This window comes from Hyperolius riggenbachi, chromosome 6 (assembly GCF_040937935.1).
Source record: "Hyperolius riggenbachi isolate aHypRig1 chromosome 6, aHypRig1.pri, whole genome shotgun sequence".
Classification (NCBI taxonomy): Eukaryota; Metazoa; Chordata; class Amphibia; order Anura; family Hyperoliidae; genus Hyperolius; species Hyperolius riggenbachi.
In genome coordinates this window covers 2,838,597-2,858,134 of record NC_090651.1, presented here as the reverse complement: position 1 = coordinate 2,858,134, position 19,538 = coordinate 2,838,597, and the positions used below count along the sequence as shown (strand labels likewise).

The 19,538-nt window shown below is 49.2% G+C and overlaps 1 protein-coding gene across 6 annotated transcripts in view; it reads left to right on the top strand.

The window, feature by feature from the left end:
* The window catches only part of DISP3 (dispatched RND transporter family member 3), a 308,406-nt gene extending 288,868 nt beyond the window's left edge, over nt 1–19,538 (top strand). For all 6 annotated transcript variants that reach the window (XM_068242367.1, XM_068242366.1, XM_068242369.1 and 3 more), the window contains 3 exons: nt 980–1,093; nt 14,290–14,456; nt 18,449–19,538. In XM_068242367.1, coding sequence (XP_068098468.1) covers nt 980–1,093; nt 14,290–14,456; nt 18,449–18,811 — 644 coding nt within the window. In that variant the 3' untranslated portion in view covers nt 18,812–19,538. The remainder of the gene's footprint in view (nt 1–979; nt 1,094–14,289; nt 14,457–18,448) is intronic.

Genomic DNA, 19,538 nt, shown 5'->3' with positions numbered 1-19,538 from the left:
GCTTAGAGAGTGACAGCCTGCAGTGCCGAGCTTAGAGAGTGACAGCTTGCAGTGCCAAGCTTAGAGAGTCACAGCCTGCAGTGCCGAGCTTAGAGAGTGACAGCTTGCAGTGCCAAGCTTAGAGAGTGACAGCCTGCAGTGCCGAGCTTAGTGAGTGACAGCCTGCAGTGCCGAGCTTAGAGAGTGACAGCCTGCAGTTCCCGAGCTTAGAGAGTGACAGCCTGCAGTGCCGAGCTTAGAGAGTGACAGCCTGCAGTGCCGAGCTTAGTGAGTGACAGCCTGCAGTGCCGAGCTTAGAGAGTGACAGCCTGCAGTTCCCGAGCTTAGAGAGTGACAGCCTGCAGTGCCGAGCTTAGAGAGTGACAGCCTGCAGTGCCGAGCTTAGAGAGTGACAGCTTGCAGTGCCGAGCTTAGAGAGTGACAGCCTGCAGAGCCGAGCTTAGAGAGTGACAGCCTGCATCTGAGTACAAGACTTACATCCAGAACTGCTGGTGTATAGTGAGCCTGTAGCTAATAACTAGTTGTAAAATAAATACACCCGCAGATCTTGATGTAAGCCTGACATCAGGGGCATAAAGAGATGATTTGCATATCCAGGAGTGATGCATTCTGGGAAACCAGAGTTACCCACTTACATCCAAATTATCGCAAATACGTTCTGTTTTATAGAAGGCAAAATGACATTCTGCCTAATTATGAGAGTTTCAGGAGAGAGCGCTGTCTAATTAGGATTTTGGGGCTGATCTCTGACTTTTTACAGTTTGAACAGGAGAGAGAGTGCTGTTCTGTATGGCTTGCAGCATCTGACACTGGCACAGGGAGACAGCTTTGCACTCCCAGCTAGGTAGATAATATGAGACGTAACAATGGTTTATATGCAGGGAGTAGAGCTTTGTGCATTGCATGTAATGATTATAGTGATATACCGGCACAGAGTGAGTGAAGTGGGTGTGTTGAGCTGTGGCTTTGTGTCTTTCAGGCGTGGAGAGCGCGCTGTACGGACTGATCCTGTCGCTGGTGATCTGCGTAGCGGCCGTGGCCATCTTCACCACGCACCTCCTGCTCCTCCTCCCGGTCCTCCTCACCATACTAGGTACAGTGGGGGGATTCACAGAGCGTTGTCATCTGTTTTCATCTGTTCTCACCTTATCTGTGTTACAAGAGCAAAAAAATAACATAATTAAGGTAAGAAAAGTAATATTGAAATGACGTTAATCAGGAACAACTTGAGTGATTATTTGCATAGAGCCTGCTGCAGGACCGTCACACCTCACTGTCTCCTGTGTACATCATCCTGCGGCAGACTGTGCGACAGGGTGATCTGCGTAGCTCCTCCCCCTGTGTGGCAGACTGTGCGACAGGGTGATCTGCGTAGCTCCTCCCCCTGTGTGGCAGACTGTGCGACAGGGTGATCTGCGTAGCTCCTCCCCCTGTGTGGCAGAATGTGCGACAGGGTGATCTGTGTAGCTGCGCCCCCCTTTGCGGCAGACTGTGCGACAGGGTGATCTGCGTAGCTCCTCCCCCTGTGTGGCAGACTGTGCGCAGAGCTGGGACAAGGTCCTTTAGCACCCAAGGCTGAGACACCAAAGTGCGCCCCTCCATCCCTCCCACCCCAGCCATCACACACTGATTGCTACTAGACTAAGAGGGCCACAGGGCCCCCAACCTCCCCAACACCTTAATCTCTACTTATCTGGCTTGCAGTCACTGCCATGTATCCCCTTTTCTTATTTCTTTCTGCTTCAAACACAATTGGGAATGACAACTAAATGAATTGTGCGCCCCCTCCTACACTGCGCCCTGAGGCTGGAGCCTCTCCAGCCTCTGCCTCGGCCCAGCCCTGACTGTGCGACAGGGTGATCTGCGTAGCTCCTCCCCCTGTGTGGCAGAATGTGCGACAGGGTGATCTGCGTAGCTCCGCCCCCTTTTGCGGCACACTGTGCGACATGGTGATCTGTGTAGCTCCGCCCCATGTGGCAGACTGTGCGACATAGTGATCTGCGTAGCTCCGCCCCATGTGGCAGACTGTGCGACAGGGTGATCTGCATAGCTCCGCCCCCCTGTGCGGCAGACTGTGCGACAGGGTGATCTGCATAGCTCCGCCCCCCTGTGCGGCAGACTGTGCGACAGGGTGATCTGCATAGCTCTGCCGCCACTTAGTGATGTTCTGTCTGCTGGACAGGCAGTGCGTCGCTGAATTTAGAATAATCAGCGTGTGCGCACCGCTACATCTGAATAGAATGTTGTGGTGCCATTGACTCCAGTGCAATTGTGTGCCAAGCAGTAAGCACTGCTATGGGAGAGTGGTGAGGGAGAGGCAGGCTGGCCACTAACGGTCCAATTTCTAGCGAAAAATCGTTCGAGCGATCAGAAATTCTGATCGGACGAAAAATCGTTCACTACACCATCAACTAACCAATCATTGCTTCCTATCTATCACGACCACCAAGAAAATTTAAATTTTCGTTCGACGAAAATTCATTCGGGCGACATTTTTTTCACTCATTCATAATCGATTGTGTCCACCAATGGAGATTATTTACAACCAATCCGATCAGAATTTCTGATCGCTCGAACGATTTTTCGCTATAAATTAGACCGTTAGTGGCCAGCTTTACTTGCTGCAAAACTGAGAGTGGAGAGGAGAGTGCTAAGTCCCGCCCACAGAGGTATCGGAGCCACGCACAGGAAGAGAGTGCTGCATACTGTACCAGCGATTTGTCCAGACTGGCAATGCAGCTCTAAGATATACTTACAGTAACCTTATAGTGCACCAAATGTGCAAGTGCTTGTACTGTACCTCCAATGGCAGGACAGAACTGCTCCTGTGCAGCAGAGAATGCACCAGGGCATGCTGGGCCATTTCTAGGACAAGTGCTTGTACTGTACCTCCAATGGGAGGACAGAGCTGCTCCTGTGCAGCAGAGAATGTACCAGGGCATGCTGGGATATTTCTAGGACAAGTTCTTGTACTGTACCTCCAATGGCAGGACAGAACTGCTCCTGTGCAGCAGAGAATGCACCAGGGCATGCTGGGCCATTTCTAGGACAAGTGCTTGTACTGTACCTCCAATGGGAGGACAGAGCTGCCCCTGTGCAGCAGAGAATGTACCAGGGCATGCTGGGCCATTTCTAGGACAAGTGCTTGTACTGTACCTCCAATGGGAGGACAGAGCTGCTCCTGTGCAGCAGAGAATGTACCAGGGCATGCTGGGCCATTTCTAGGACAAGTGCTTGTACTGTACCTCCAATGGGAGGACAGAGCTGCTCCTGTGCAGCAGAGAATGTACCAGGGCATGCTGGGCCATTTCTAGGACAAGTGCTTGTACTGTACCTCCAATGGGAGGACAGAGCTGCTCCTGTGCAGCAGAGAATGTACCAGGGCATGCTGGGCCATTTCTAGGACAAGTGCTTGTACTGTACCTCCAATGGGAGGACAGAGCTGCTCCTGTGCAGCAAGGAATGTACCAGGGCATGCTGGGATATTTCTAGGACAAGTTCTTGTACTGTACCTCCAATGGCAGGACAGAACTGCTCCTGTGCAGCAGAGAATGCACCAGGGCATGCTGGGCCATTTCTAGGACAAGTGCTTGTACTGTACCTCCAATGGGAGGACAGAGCTGCCCCTGTGCAGCAGAGAATGTACCAGGGCATGCTGGGCCATTTCTAGGACAAGTGCTTGTACTGTACCTCCAATGGGAGGACAGAGCTGCTCCTGTGCAGCAGAGAATGTACCAGGGCATGCTGGGATATTTCTAGGACAAGTGCTTGTACTGTACCTCCAATGGGAGGACAGAGCTGCCCCTGTGCAGCAGAGAATGTACCAGGGCATGCTGGGATATTTCTAGGACAAGTGCTTGTACTGCACCTCCAATGGGAGGACAGAGCTGCCCCTGTGCAGCAGAGAATGTACCAGGGCATGCTGGGATATTTCTAGGACAAGTGCTTGTACTGCACCTCCAATGGGAGGACAGAGCTGCCCCTGTGCAGCAGAGAATGTACCAGGGCATGCTGGGATATTTCTAGGACAAGTGCTTGTACTGCACCTCCAATGGCAGGACAGAACTGCTCCTGTGCAGCAGAGAATGCACCAGGGCATGCTGGGCCATTTCTAGGACAAGTGCTTGTACTGTACCTCCAATGGGAGGACAGAGCTGCCCCTGTGCAGCAGAGAATGTACCAGGGCATGCTGGGCCATTTCTAGGACAAGTGCTTGTACTGTACCTCCAATGGGAGGACAGAGCTGCTCCTGTGCAGCAGAGAATGTACCAGGGCATGCTGGGATATTTCTAGGACAAGTGCTTGTACTGCACCTCCAATGGGAGGACAGAGCTGCCCCTGTGCAGCAGAGAATGCACCAGGGCGTGCTGGGATATTTCTAGGACAAGTGCTTGTACTGTACCTCCAATGGGAGGACAGAGCCGGTCCTGTGCAGCAGAGAATGTACCAGGGCATGCTGGGCCATTTCTAGGACAAGTGCTTGTACTGTACCTCCAATGGGAGGACAGAGCTGCTCCTGTGCAGCAGAGAAAGCACTAGGGCATGCTGGGCCATTTCTAGGACAAGTGCTTGTACTGTACCTCCAATGGGAGGGCAGAGCTGCTCCTGTGCAGCAGAGAATGTACCAGGGCATGCTGGAATATTTCTAGGACAAGTGCTTGTACTGTACCTCCAATGGGAGGACAGAGCTGCTCCTGTGCAGCAGAGAATGTACCAGGGCATGCTGGGATATTTCTAGGACAAGTGCTTGTACTGTACCTCCAATGGGAGGACATAGCTGCTTCTGTGCAGCAGAGATTGCACCAGGGCATGCTGGGATATTTCTAGGACAAGTGCTTGTACTGTACCTCCAATGGGAGGACAGAGCTGCTCCTGTGCAGCAGAGAATATACCAGGGCATGCTGGGCCATTTCTAGGACAAGTGCTTGTACTGTACCTCCAATGGGAAGGCAGAGCTGCTCCTGTGCAGCAGAGAATGCACCAGGGCATGCTGGGATATTTCTAGGACAAGTGCTTGTACTGTACATCCAATGGGAGGACAGAGCTGCTCCTGTGCAGCAGAGAATGTACCAGGGCATGCTGGACCATTATTAGGACAAGTGCTTGTACTGTACCTCCAATGGGAGGACAGAGCTGCTCCTGTGCAGCAGAGAATGTACCAGGGCATGCTGGGATATTTCTAGGACAAGTGCTTGTACTGTACCTCCAATGGGAGGACAGAGCTGCTCCTGTGCAGCAGAGAATGTACCAGGGCATGCTGGACCATTATTAGGACAAGTGCTTGTACTGTACCTCCAATGGGAGGACAGAGCTGCTCCTGTGCAGCAGAGAATGCACCAGGGCATGCTGGGATATTTCTAGGACAAGTGCATGTACTGTACCTCCAATGGGAGGACAGAGCTGCTCCTGTGCAGCAGAGAATGCACCAGGGCATGCTGGGCCATTTCTAGGACAAGTGCTTGTACTGTACCTCCAATGGGAGGACAGAACTGCTCCTGTCCAGCAGAGAATGCACCAGGGCATGCTGGGATATTTCTAGGACAAGTGCTTGTACTGTACCACCAATGGGAGGACACAGCTGCTCCTGTGCAGCAGAGAATGCACCAGGGCATGCTGGGCCATTTCTAGGACAAGTGCTTGTACTGTACCTCCAATGGGAGGGCAGAGCTGCTCCTGTGCAGCAGAGAATGCACCAGGGCATGCTGGGATATTTGTAGGACAAGTGCTTGTACTGTACCTCCAATGGGAGTACAGAGCTGGTCCTGTGCAGCAGAGAATGCACCAGGGCATGCTGGGATATTTCTAGGACAAGTGCTTGTACTGTACCTCCAATGGGAGGACAGAGCTGCTCCTGTGCAGCAGAGAATGCACCAGGGCATGCTGGGCCATCTCTAGGACAAGTGCTTGTACTGTACCTCCAATGGGAGGACAGAGCTGCTCCTGTGCAGCAGAGAAAGCACTAGGGCATGCTGGGCCATTTCTAGGACAAGTGCTTGTACTGAACCTCCAATGGGAGGACAGAGCTGCTCCTGTGCAGCAGAGAATGCACCAGGGCATGCTGGGCCATTTCTAGGACAAGTGCTTGTACTGTACCTCCAATGGGAGGGCAGAGCTGCTCCTGTGCAGCAGAGAATGCACCAGGGCATGCTGGGATATTTGTAGGACAAGTGCTTGTACTGTACCTCCAATGGGAGTACAGAGCTGGTCCTGTGCAGCAGAGAATGCACCAGGGCATGCTGGGATATTTCTAGGACAAGTGCTTGTACTGTACCTCCAATGGGAGGACAGAGCTGCTCCTGTGCAGCAGAGAATGCACCAGGGCATGCTGGGCCATCTCTAGGACAAGTGCTTGTACTGTACCTCCAATGGGAGGACAGAGCTGCTCCTGTGCAGCAGAGAAAGCACTAGGGCATGCTGGGCCATTTCTAGGACAAGTGCTTGTACTGTACCTCCAATGGGAGGACAGAGCTGGTCCTGTGCAGCAGAGAATGCACCAGGGCATGCTGGGATATTTCTAGGACAAGTGCTTGTACTGTACCTCCAATGGGAGGACAGAGCTGCTCCTGTGCAGCAGAGAATGCACCAGGGCATGCTGGGATATTTCTAGGACAAGTGCTTGTACTGTACCTCCAATGGGAGGACAGAGCTGCTCCTGTGCAGCAGAGAATGCACCAGGGCATGCTGGGCCATTTCTAGTACAAGTGCTTGTACTGTACCTCCAATGGGAGGACAGAGCTGCTCCTGTGCAGCAGAGAATGTACCAGGGCATGCTGGGCCATTTCTAGGACAAGTGCTTGTACTGTACCTCCAATGGGAGGACAGAGCTGCTCCTGTGCAGCAGAGAATGCACCAGGGCATGCTGGGATATTTCTAGGACAAGTGCTTGTACTGTACCTCCAATGGGAGGACAGAGCTGCTCCTGTGCAGCAGAGAATGCACCAGGGCATGCTGGGCCATTTCTAGGACAAGTGCTTGTACTGTACCTCCAATGGAAGGACAGAGCTGCTCCTGTGCAGCAGAGAATGTACCAGGGCATGCTGGGCCATTTCTAGGACAAGTGCTTGTACTGTACCTCCAATGGGAGGACAGAGCTGCTCCTGTGCAGCAGAGAATGCACCAGGGCATGCTGTGCCATCTCTAGGACAAGTGCTTGTACTGTACCTCCAATGGGAGGACAGAGCTGCTCCTGTGCAGCAGAGAATGCACCAGGGCATGCTGTGCCATTTCTAGGACAAGTGCTTGTACTGTACCTCCAATGCGAGGACAGAGCTGCTCCTGTACAGCAGAGAATGCACCAGGGCATGCTGGGCCATTTCTAGGACAAGTGCTTGTACTGTACCTCCAATGGGAGGACAGAGCTGCTCCTGTGCAGCAGAGAATGTACCAGGGCATGCTGGGCCATTTCTAGGACAAGTGCTTGTACTGTACCTCCAATGGGAGAACAGAGCTGCTCCTGTGCAGCAGAGAATGCACCAGGGCATGCTGGGATATTTCTAGGACAAGTGCTTGTACTGTACCTCCAATGGGAGGACACAGCTTCTCCTGTGCAGCAGAGAATGTACCAGGGCATGCTGGGCCATTTCTAGGACAAGTGCTTGTACTGTACCTCCAATGGGAGGACAGAGCTGCTCCTGTGCAGCAGAGAATGCACCAGGGCATGCTGGGATATTTCTAGGACAAGTGCTTGTACTGTACCTCCAATGGGAGGACAGAGCTGCTGCTGTGCAGCAGAGAATGTACCAGGGCATGCTGGGCCATTTCTAGGACAAGTGCTTGTACTGTACCTCCAATGGGAGGACAGAGCTGCTGCTGTGCAGCAGAGAATGTACCAGAGCATGCTGGGATATTTCTAGGACAAGTGCTTGTACTGTGCCTCCAATGGGAGGACAGAGCTGCTCCTGTGCAGCAGAGAATGCACCAGGGCATGCTGGGATATTTCTAGGACAAGTGCTTGTACTGTACCTCCAATGGGAGGACACAGCTTCTCCTGTGCAGCAGAGAATGTACCAGGGCATGCTGGGCCATTTCTAGGACAAGTGCTTGTACTGTACCTCCAATGGGAGGACAGAGCTGCTCCTGTGCAGCAGAGAATGCACCAGGGCATGCTGGGCCATTTCTAGGACAAGTGCTTGTACTGTACCTCCAATGGGAGGACAGAGCTGCTCCTGTGCAGCAGAGAATGCACCAGGGCATGTTGGGATATTTCTAGGACAAGTGCTTGTACTGTACCTCCAATGGGAGGACACAGCTTCTCCTGTGCAGCAGAGAATGTACCAGGGCATGCTGGGCCATTTCTAGGACAAGTGCTTGTACTGTACCTCCAATGGGAGGACAGAGCTGCTCCTGTGCAGCAGAGAATGCACCAGGGCATGCTGGGCCATTTCTAGGACAAGTGCTTGTACTGTACCTCCAATGGGAGGACAGAGCTGCTCCTGTGCAGCAGAGAATGTACCAGGGCATGCTGGGCCATTTCTAGGACAAGTGCTGGTACTGCACCTCCAATGTGAGGACAGAGCTGGTCCTGTGCAGCAGAGAATGTACCAGGGCATGCTGGGACATTTCTAGGACAAGTGCTTGTACTGTACCTCCAATGGGAGGACAGAGCTGCTCCTGTGCAGCAGAGAATGTACCAGGGCATGCTGGGATATTTCTAGGACAAGTGCTTGTACTGTACCTCCAATGGGAGGACAGAGCTGCTCCTGTGCAGCAGAGAATGTACCAGGGCATGCTGGACCATTTCTAGGACAAGTGCTTGTACTGTACCTCCAATGGGAGGACAGAGCTGGTCCTGTGCAGCAGAGAATGCACCAGGGCATGCTGGGATATTTATAGGACAAGTGCTTGTACTGAACCTCCAATGGGAGGACAGAGCTGCTCCTGTGCAGCAGAGAATGCACCAGGGCATGCTGGGCCATTTCTAGGACAAGTGCTTGTACTGTACCTCCAATGGGAGGGCAGAGCTGCTCCTGTGCAGCAGAGAATGCACCAGGGCATGCTGGGATATTTGTAGGACAAGTGCTTGTACTGTACCTCCAATGGGAGTACAGAGCTGGTCCTGTGCAGCAGAGAATGCACCAGGGCATGCTGGGATATTTCTAGGACAAGTGCTTGTACTGTACCTCCAATGGGAGGACAGAGCTGCTCCTGTGCAGCAGAGAATGCACCAGGGCATGCTGGGCCATCTCTAGGACAAGTGCTTGTACTGTACCTCCAATGGGAGGACAGAGCTGCTCCTGTGCAGCAGAGAAAGCACTAGGGCATGCTGGGCCATTTCTAGGACAAGTGCTTGTACTGTACCTCCAATGGGAGGACAGAGCTGGTCCTGTGCAGCAGAGAATGCACCAGGGCATGCTGGGATATTTCTAGGACAAGTGCTTGTACTGTACCTCCAATGGGAGGACAGAGCTGCTCCTGTGCAGCAGAGAATGCACCAGGGCATGCTGGGATATTTCTAGGACAAGTGCTTGTACTGTACCTCCAATGGGAGGACAGAGCTGCTCCTGTGCAGCAGAGAATGTACCAGGGCATGCTGGGCCATTTCTAGGACAAGTGCTTGTACTGTACCTCCAATGGGAGGACAGAGCTGCTCCTGTGCAGCAGAGAATGCACCAGGGCATGCTGGGATATTTCTAGGACAAGTGCTTGTACTGTACCTCCAATGGGAGGACAGAGCTGCTCCTGTGCAGCAGAGAATGCACCAGGGCATGCTGGGCCATTTCTAGGACAAGTGCTTGTACTGTACCTCCAATGGAAGGACAGAGCAGCTCCTGTGCAGCAGAGAATGTACCAGGGCATGCTGGGCCATTTCTAGGACAAGTGCTTGTACTGTACCTCCAATGGGAGGACAGAGCTGCTCCTGTGCAACAGAGAATGTACCAGGGCATGCTGGGATATTTCTAGGACAAGTGCTTGTACTGTACCTCCAATGGGAGGACAGAGCAGCTCCTGTGCAGCAGAGATTGCACCAGGGCATGCTGGGCCATTTCTAGGACAAGTGCTTGTACTGTACCTCCAATGCGAGGACAGAGCTGCTCCTGTACAGCAGAGAATGCACCAGGGCATGCTGGGCCATTTCTAGGACAAGTGCTTGTACTGTACCTCCAATGGGAGGACAGAGCTGCTGCTGTGCAGCAGAGAATGTACCAGGGGATGCTGGGATATTTCTAGGACAAGTGCTTGTACTGTACCTCCAATGGGAGGACAGAGCTGCTCCTGTGCAGCAGAGAATGCACCAGGGCATGCTGGGATATTTCTAGGACAAGTGCTTGTACTGTACCTCCAATGGGAGGACACAGCTTCTCCTGTGCAGCAGAGAATGTACCAGGGCATGCTGGGCCATTTCTAGGACAAGTGCTTGTACTGTACCTCCAATGGGAGGACAGAGCTGCTCCTGTGCAGCAGAGAATGCACCAGGGCATGCTGGGATATTTCTAGGACAAGTGCTTGTACTGTACCTCCAATGGGAGGACAGAGCTGGTCCTGTGCAGCAGAGAATGTACCAGGGCATGCTGGGACATTTCTAGGACAAGTGCTTGTACTGTACCTCCAATGGGAGGACAGAGCTGCTCCTGTGCAGCAGAGAATGTACCAGGGCATGCTGGGATATTTCTAGGACAAGTGCTTGTACTGTACCTCCAATGGGAGGACAGAGCTGCTCCTGTGCAGCAGAGAATGCACCAGGGCATGCTGGGATATTTCTAGGACACGTGCTTGTACTGTAACTCCAATGGGAGGACAGAGCTGCTCCTGTGCAGCAGAGAATGTACCAGGGCATGCTGGGATATTTCTAGGACAAGTGCTTGTACTGTACCTCCAATGGGAGGACAGAGCTGCTCCTGTGCAGCAGAGGGTGTACCAGGGCATGCTGGGATATTTCTAGGACAAGTGCTTGTACTGTACCTCCAATGGGAGGACAGAGCTGGTCCTGTGCAGCAGAGAATGTACCAGGGCATGCTGGGCCATTTCTAGGACAAGTGCTTGTACTGTACCTCCAATGGGAGGACAGAGCTGCTCCTGTGCAGCAGAGAATGCACCAGGGCATGCTGGGATATTTCTAGGACAAGTGCTTGTACTGTACCTCCAATGGGAGGACAGAGCTGCTCCTGTGCAGCAGAGATGTACCAGGGCATGCTGGGCCATTTCTAGGACAAGTGCTTGTACTGTACCTCCAATGGGAGGACAGAGCTCCTCCTGTGCAGCAGAGAATGCACCAGGGCATGCTGGGCCATTTCTAGGACAAGTGCTTGTACTGTACCTCCAATGGTCATGTCTTGTCATCTAAGTCAACAGACAATCACAGTCTGCTTAAACTAATACCACACAAATAATTCAATGTTTCCATGTTTTCATTGAACACACCGTGTAAACATTCACAGTGCAGGTGGAAATGGTATGTGGACACTTGGATTTAATAACTGGTTGAACCTCCTTTGGCAGCAATAACTTCAACCAATCGTTTGCTATAGTCTTAGTTAAGATGTGCAGAACGGTCAGGAGTCATTTTTGACCATTCCTCTTTACAGAACTGTTTAAGTTCAGCAATATTTTTGGTCTGGTCCGGTGTAAATCGCTTTCTTGAGGTCATGCCACAGCATCTCAATCGGGTTGAGGTCAGGACTCTGGGCCGCTCCAGAAGGCGTATTTTTTTCTGTTTAAGCCATTCTGTTATTGATTTACTTTTATGCTTTGGGTATTTGTCCTGTTGCAACACCCATCTTCTGCTGAGCTTTAGCTGGTGGACAGATGGCCTTAAGTTCTCCTGCAAAATGTCTTTATAAACTTGGGAATTCATGTTTCCTTTGATGATAGCAATCCACCCAGGCCCCCTGACACAGCAAAGCAGCCCCAAACCATGATGCCCCCACCACCATACTTCACAGTTGGGATGAGGTTTTGATGTTGGTGTGCTGTGCCTTGTTTTCTCCACACATAGGGCTTGATTCACAAAGCGGTGCTAACTGTTAGCACGCCTGTGAAAACCCGTTAGCGCATCTAAACGAGCTTTTCGCGTGCAAAACTTTATGCGCATAAAACTTTACGCGCGCACTGCACAGAGCGCAGGGCGCTCCGCGCAAAGTGCCCATTAAAGCCTATGGGACTTTACGTGCGCAAAACTTTGCGCGCGGTCTGATTGAGGAAACTGGTGCTAACCTACTTAGCACCCTGGTTACCACGCCTAAAGACTTTAGTAGTGCTAAGTAGGTTAGCACCGCATAGTGAATCAAGCTCATAGTGTTGTGTTTTTCTTCCAAACAACGCAACTTTGGTTTCATCTGTCCACAGAATATTTTGCCAGTACTGCTGTGGAACATCCAGGTGCTTTTTTGCAAACTTTAAACGTGCAGCAATGTTTACACGGTGTGTTCAATGAAAACATGGAAACATTGAATTATTTGTGTGGTATTAGTTTAACCATTTAGGCCTTTTGGACGTATAGTATACGTCCAAAAGACCGCATGTGCGCTCCTGCACGCTCCTGCGGCCGATTGCGCACGTGCGCTCCCGAGCCGCGGTTTGCTAGCCCGGGGATCAATGAATCGGGACATGGTGCCCGATCATTGATCCCTTTCCCCGGCAGAAAAAGTGACGGCTTCTCTCGGAAGCCTCGCTCTTTCTGCCTCTTATGTCTCCCCCACGACATCCTTCTAAGAGTACATGTTACGCTTAGAGTGACGTAATGTAAACAAACTCATGGTTGCCATGATCTTGTGGCCAAACAGTAAAACTACATCTACATGTTAAAAAAAAAAATTAACACATATTTACACAAAAAATTACTATTTACATCCCACCCTCCCAAAAATACCCAAATAAAATGTTTAATTAAAAAAAAACAAAGAACAAAAAAAAACATTACAATAAAAAAATGTAAATATTTACCTAAGGGTCTAAACTTTTTTAATATCAATGTAAAGAGGAAATATTTCTATTTTTTTTTAATTATAAGCTTGTAAATAGTGATGGATGCAAAACGGAAAAAATGCACTTTTATTTCCAAATAAAATATTGTCGCTATACATTGTGATAGGAACATAATTTAAACAGTGTAATACCTGTGACTATTAGGCAAATAGACTACGTGGGTTTTAATTAAGGAGGCATGTTAAAACTATAATGGCCGAAAACTGAGAAATAATGATTTTTTTTCAGTTTTTTTCTTATTCTTCCTGTTAAAATGCATTTACAGTAAAGTAGCTCTTAGCACAATGTAACACCCAAAGAAAGCCTAATTGGTGGCGAAAAAACAAGATATAGATCAGTTCATTGTGATAAGTAGTGATAAAGTTATAGGCGAATGAATGGGACGTGAAAATTGCTCGGATGCATAAAGTGAAACCCGACTGAAGGCTGAAGCGGTTAAGCAGACTGTGATTGTCTATTGTTGTGACTTAGATGAAGATCAGTTCACATTTTATCACCAATTTGTGCAGAAATCCATATAGTTCCAAAGGGCTCACCTAGTTTTTATTGCTACTGTAGTAAACTTGTGATATAGAACACCACTTCTCCTGGTCCCGTGGAGTTTACTATAACAGGATTATACTGTTAGAAGGAAACACTACTTGGAAGTGTTCACATTTTGTATATATGCTGTATGATAAGCAATTAGGGCTGGTGCACACCGAGCGGCTTTTTCAGCGTTTTGCGATCCACTTGCGGCTGCGGATCTGCTTGGTCAATGTATCTCAATGGGCTGGTGCACACCAGAGCGGGAGGCGTTTTGCTGAAACGCATACTCCCGGGGTGCTGCAGATTTTGGATTGCGGATGGCGTTTCTGCCTCAATGTTAAGTATAGGAAAAACGCAAACCGCTCTGAAAAACGCCACTTCAGAGCGGTTTGCCAGGCGTTTTTGTTACAGTAGCTGTTCAGTAACAGCTTTACTGTAACAATATATGAAATCTACTACACCAAAAACGATTCACAAAACCGCAAAATGCTAGCTGAAACGCTGCAGAAAACGAAGAAAAAGCGTTTCAAAATCTGCTAGCATTTTGCGGATCTGCTAGCGGTTTTTGGTGTGCACCAGGCCTTACAGTTTGTTATACAAAATCCTATACTGAGTGCTCTGATTCATTTCCAGGTACACCGTCAATCTATAATTACTGTGTTAGAGGGTTCAGAGTGACCCCACTATGCCGGATTTATATGATAGCAACGCTCTGTCACTTGTGCATTTTGAGAATTTGTGAAGTTGTTGAGTTGTAACTTATCTCTACATAACACGAAGCAATGAACAACAGGGATGGACTAGAGGTCGTGGGCTTAGCTGTGGTCTGGTGTTTTGCAGGTGTGGTCTGCCTGGTGGTGACCGTCATGTATTTCTTGGGATGGGAGATGGGAGCGGTGGAGGCCATATCTCTGTCCATACTGGTCGGCTCCTCTGTTGATTACTGCGTCCATCTGGTGGAGGGCTACCTGCTGGCCGGAGAGAACCTTCCTCTGCACATCAAGGAGGTAAGTGACCTCTGACACCGCCAACAAGCACCGCCCACTATCAGCGGCTGCTGCTCACAAAAAAGTGCCTGAAAGTAAACCTGTAGTGATAATAAACCCAAGAGATGAATCCTCCTGTGGGTAGTAGCAGCCTGTCCTGGGGTCTCTTATTCTCATTGTATTGTGTTACACATGCTGCGGGCGTTTCTGAATTCAGAGCTTCTGATTGGTGCATGCAATGAGCTGTCAGTCTCAGAACAAACTGTACTCCAAACATAGTACCGTTCCCACGGCTACCAGTGTAGTTTTAGCTTACTTTTAGTTTGGCTGCAGACTATGCTGGGTACACACGATGTGTTTCTTCGTGAAAGTAATATCGGACATGACGGAAATGATCAATCGAATGCATCTATCAACCGCAAAAACGCAACGTGTGTACCCAGCGTGAAGGAGAAATGTGATTTATAACATTAGAATAAGATGGTGCCATCTGCGAATCACCATTTTACGATGGAGGAGGAAAGCACAGGGGTAATCCTGAAGGGGTGTGATGGGTCTGTGATTGTCACGCTGTATTGGGGTGCAATGGGTCGGGATGGGGCTGCACCCCAGTATTGGTAATGTTACTGTTATTCTAATATCTTAGCCTATTCCCTCGATCTGCTCCTAAAGGTGGCCACTAACGATCCAATTTCTAGAGAAAAATCGTTCAAGCAATCAGATAATTCTGATCAGAAATGAAATATTGTAATGCATCGTTCACTACACCATCAACAACCCAATCTGTGCTTCCTATCCGTCACAACCGACTAGAAAATCCAATCGGATGACTGTTTTTTTAATTGTTCGTAATCGATTGTACCCATCAATGGAGATTATTTACAACAAATCTGATCACATCCGATCAGAATTATCTGATCACTCAAACGATTTTTCACTCTAAATTGGACCCTTAGGGCCTGTTCAGACTATCTGCGTATGAAGAATGCGTTTAAAATCAAAGAAACGCAAGTTGAAAAACGCATGCATTTTTCTTGCGTTCTAATGCGTATTCTATTGCGTTTTGCACACACACGTGACCCAGGGGAAAAAAAAAGAATTATGGGAACCGCAGAGGAAAACGGACGCTAAAAACGCAATAGTACGCGTTTTTGATACGCGTCCATAGACTTTCATTGCGTCCGTTTCTGTGCGTATCGCACAGAACTGCGTGCAGCAATGCGGATGAGAAACGTATGCGTCTCATACGCATACATGTGAACGAGGCTATTCAAAAGCATTAGGAGCCGTTTCTATGCGTTTTTGGTACCCAGACACGTTCCCTGAAAACGGCTAGGAACGCGCATAGTCTGAACAGGCCCTTAGTGGCCATCTCCCTGAAACCATCAAACTGTTGCAGGCAGCTGCCAATATCTTTGTTGCAGTTTATATAACTGTTATCCTATATAACCGTTACATTAAGTTGCTGCACCCACATTTTACAGGCCACACCTACAATATTCTGTAACCAGTAAATTTGTATTTAAAGTACATCCACACCCACATTTACCTAATGTCTACTCCTGAGCCCCTCCCCCTGTTCGCCCCCCCATGCACAGACACACTTCTGTCCAGTGGCCAGCAGGACATGCATGTTCCAGCCATGTGCACATGCTTGTTGCCTCTGAAGAAGCAGGTTATCCTGCAAAGCGGCTGTGAGGCCTGCACAATTCACTGTATGTCAGTTTGAAGGGGATGGATTATAGGTTGTTTAGCATCACTTCTGCTGTGACTGGTGCCCGGATACTTTGTCTCTACCTACCGCTCTTCTGTATGGCTGATTGATCTGGAGGCACAGTTACCCAATCTGTTACCCCCGGCGGTTGCCAGTTCTTACATCTTGTGCCAATCATTGCTACTCCCTGTTGACAATTGAGTTTACATGCAGGTTCCAGCTATGTGTACATGCGTGTTCCAGCTATGTGTACATACGCGTTTCAACCATGTATACATACGGGTTTCAGCCACGTTTACATGTGTGTTCCATCCATGTGTACCTGCGTGTTCCAGCTATGTGTATATGCGTGTTCCAGCTATGTGTATATGCGTGTTCCAGCTATGTGTATATGCGTGTTCCAGCTATGTGCACATGCGTGTTCCAGCTATGTGTATATGCGTGTTCCAGCTATGTGTATATGCGTGTTCCAGCTATGTGTATATGCGTGTTCCAGCTATGTGTATATGCGTGTTCCAGCTATGTGCACATGCGTGTTCCAGCTATGTGTATATGCGTGTTCCAGCTATGTGTATATGCGTGTTCCAGCTATGTGTACATATGTGTTCCAGCCACATGTACATGCGTGTTCCAGCCACATGTACATGCGTGTTCCAGCCACATGTACATGCGTGTTCCAGCTATGTGTACATACGCGTTTCAGCCATGTATACATACGGGTTTCAGCCATGTTTACATGTGTGTTCCATCCATGTGTACATGCGTGTTCCAGCTATGTGTACATGCGTGTTCCAGCTATGTGTATATGCGTGTTCCAGCTATGTGTACATGCGTGTTCCAGCTATGTGTATATGCGTGTTCCAGCTATGTGTACATGCGTGTTCCAGCTATGTGTATATGCGTGTTCCAGCTATGTGTATATGCGTGTTCCAGCTATGTGCACATGCGTGTTCCAGCTATGTGTATATGCGTGTTCCAGCTATGTGTACATATGTGTTCCAGCCACATGTACATGCGTGTTCCAGCCACATGTACATGCGTGTTCCAGCTATGTGTACATACGCGTTTCAGCCATGTATACATACGGGTTTCAGCCACGTTTACATGTGTGTTCCATCCATGTGTACCTGCGTGTTCCAGCTATGTGTACATGCGTGTTCCAGCTATGTGCACATGCGTGTTCCAGCTATGTGTACATACGCGTTTCAGCCATGTATACATACGGGTTTCAGCCACGTGTACATATGTGTTCCAGCCACGTGTACATGCGTGTTCCAGCCACGTGCACATGCGTGTTCCAGCTACGTGTACATGTGTGTTCTAACTATGTGTACATGTGTGTTCCAGCTATGTGTACATACATGTTTCAGCCATGTATACATGCGGGTTTCAGCCACGTTTACATGTGTGTTCCATCCATGTGTACCTGCGTGTTCCAGCTATGTGTACATGCGTGTTCCAGCTATGTGCACATGCGTGTTCCAGCTATGTGTACATACGCGTTTCAGCCATGTATACATACGGGTTTCAGCCACGTGTACATATGTGTTCCAGCCACGTGTACATGCGTGTTCCAGCCACGTGCACATGCGTGTTCCAGCTACGTGTACATGTGTGTTCTAACTATGTGTACATGTGTGTTCCAGCTATGTGTACATACATGTTTCAGCCATGTATACATGCGGGTTTCAGCCACGTTTACATGTGTGTTCCAGGTATGTGTATATGCGTGTTCCAGCTATGTGTACATGCGTGTTCCAGCTATGTGCACATGCGTGTTCCACCCACATAAACATGCATGTTCCAGCTACATGTACATGCGTATTCCAGCCATGTGTACATGTGTTTTCCAGCTATGTGTACATGCGTGTTCCAGCTATGTGTACATGCCACGTGAACATGTGTACATATGTGTACCAGGCATGTACTTTAGACTTACTGATGCCAGAATATCAGCACAACAAGCAGCCTTTCTTATATGGGAATAACAATGTTGGCTTCCACATCCCTCTCTCTGCAGGTTCCCGTGAAGGAGATCACGTCTGTATAATGAGGGAACATTCTCATATGATGATGGATAGGACAGTTAATAAAATTATATTGTCGGTTACATTAACTAAACATGAAATGCTGAATGAGCTCTGTTTTTTGGAGAGCTCCTCCTCTGATTTTGCTCTTCACTACTCAAAATCAGAGGTCATCCCTCATTAGCATAAAAGGAGGAGCCCTGTTGTATATCATATGATTACTATAGCTGTATAATAAAATAATAATATTCTGATATTTTGTGTCTTGTCAGGACCCCGTGGCTTGCCGTCAGTGGAGAGTCAGCGAGGCCGTCCGCCATGTTGGGGTCGCCATTGTTTCCAGCGCCATTACCACCGTCATAGCCACCATCCCTCTCTTCTTCTGCATCATCGCTCCTTTCGCCAAGTTTGGGAAGATCGTGGCGCTGAACACGGGCGTCTCCATCCTGTACACGCTAGCCGTGACCACGGCCCTGCTCAGTATCATGGCTCCCAGTACCTTTGTCAGGAGTAGAACGTCTTTCCTTAAAGCGGCTCTGGTGGTCGTCCTTTGCGCTGCCGGGGTCTTCTGTGTTTACATGGTCCTGCTCAAATCAGGGCTTACCATCCCCGTTCTCAGTGGAAGCCCACCATAAAGCAAAAAAAAAGAAAAAAAAAAGAAAAAGAATTTTTTTTACAAGTTTTTTTATACGTGGGATTTTCTCCTCAGTGGCGGATCTTGTTAAAGATGAAGATAAAGCAACACACTGTGTTTTCTTTTATAACAGGTGCACTTTATGTTATTGTCTCTGATGCATACTACAGCAGACAGGGGGCGCCAGGAGCAGCACAGGTTCACAAGGGGTTTATGGCCGTGGCGTTTGTGGCCTTAATTCGTGGTGTAAGATCCGTGGCTGTATGAAAGGAGGGGATTGTCTCAAGAACGGGCGATTGAACTGAGATCAGATATCCATTGTTAAATGATTATGATAGATCTGCAGTTATGTTGTCAGAGATCGTTTTGGATCGTTTGCCGTTTGGTTGGGGTTCCGGTTGACGCTCTGGCACCGGCTGACCTCATGCCGTCTGGTGGTTCCGGCGTGTGTACAGCACAGGACCACATGTTTACATTCTGCTTCTGTCACGTGGCAGCATATTCCGGACCACCAGCTGACTTCTGAGAGGGTCCAACATGGAATCACAGGAGAGGAATATTCATCTTCCCTGAATATAGCTGGAAACTCCTAATCATTTAATGATGATTGTTCAGAGATGAGCAGAAGCCAATCCATGACTGCTTCTCTTTATAATATCCTACTGGCTCTGAGCCACCCTGATACAGGAGCTGACAAAAGTCAGTACACCCCTCACATCTCTATAAAT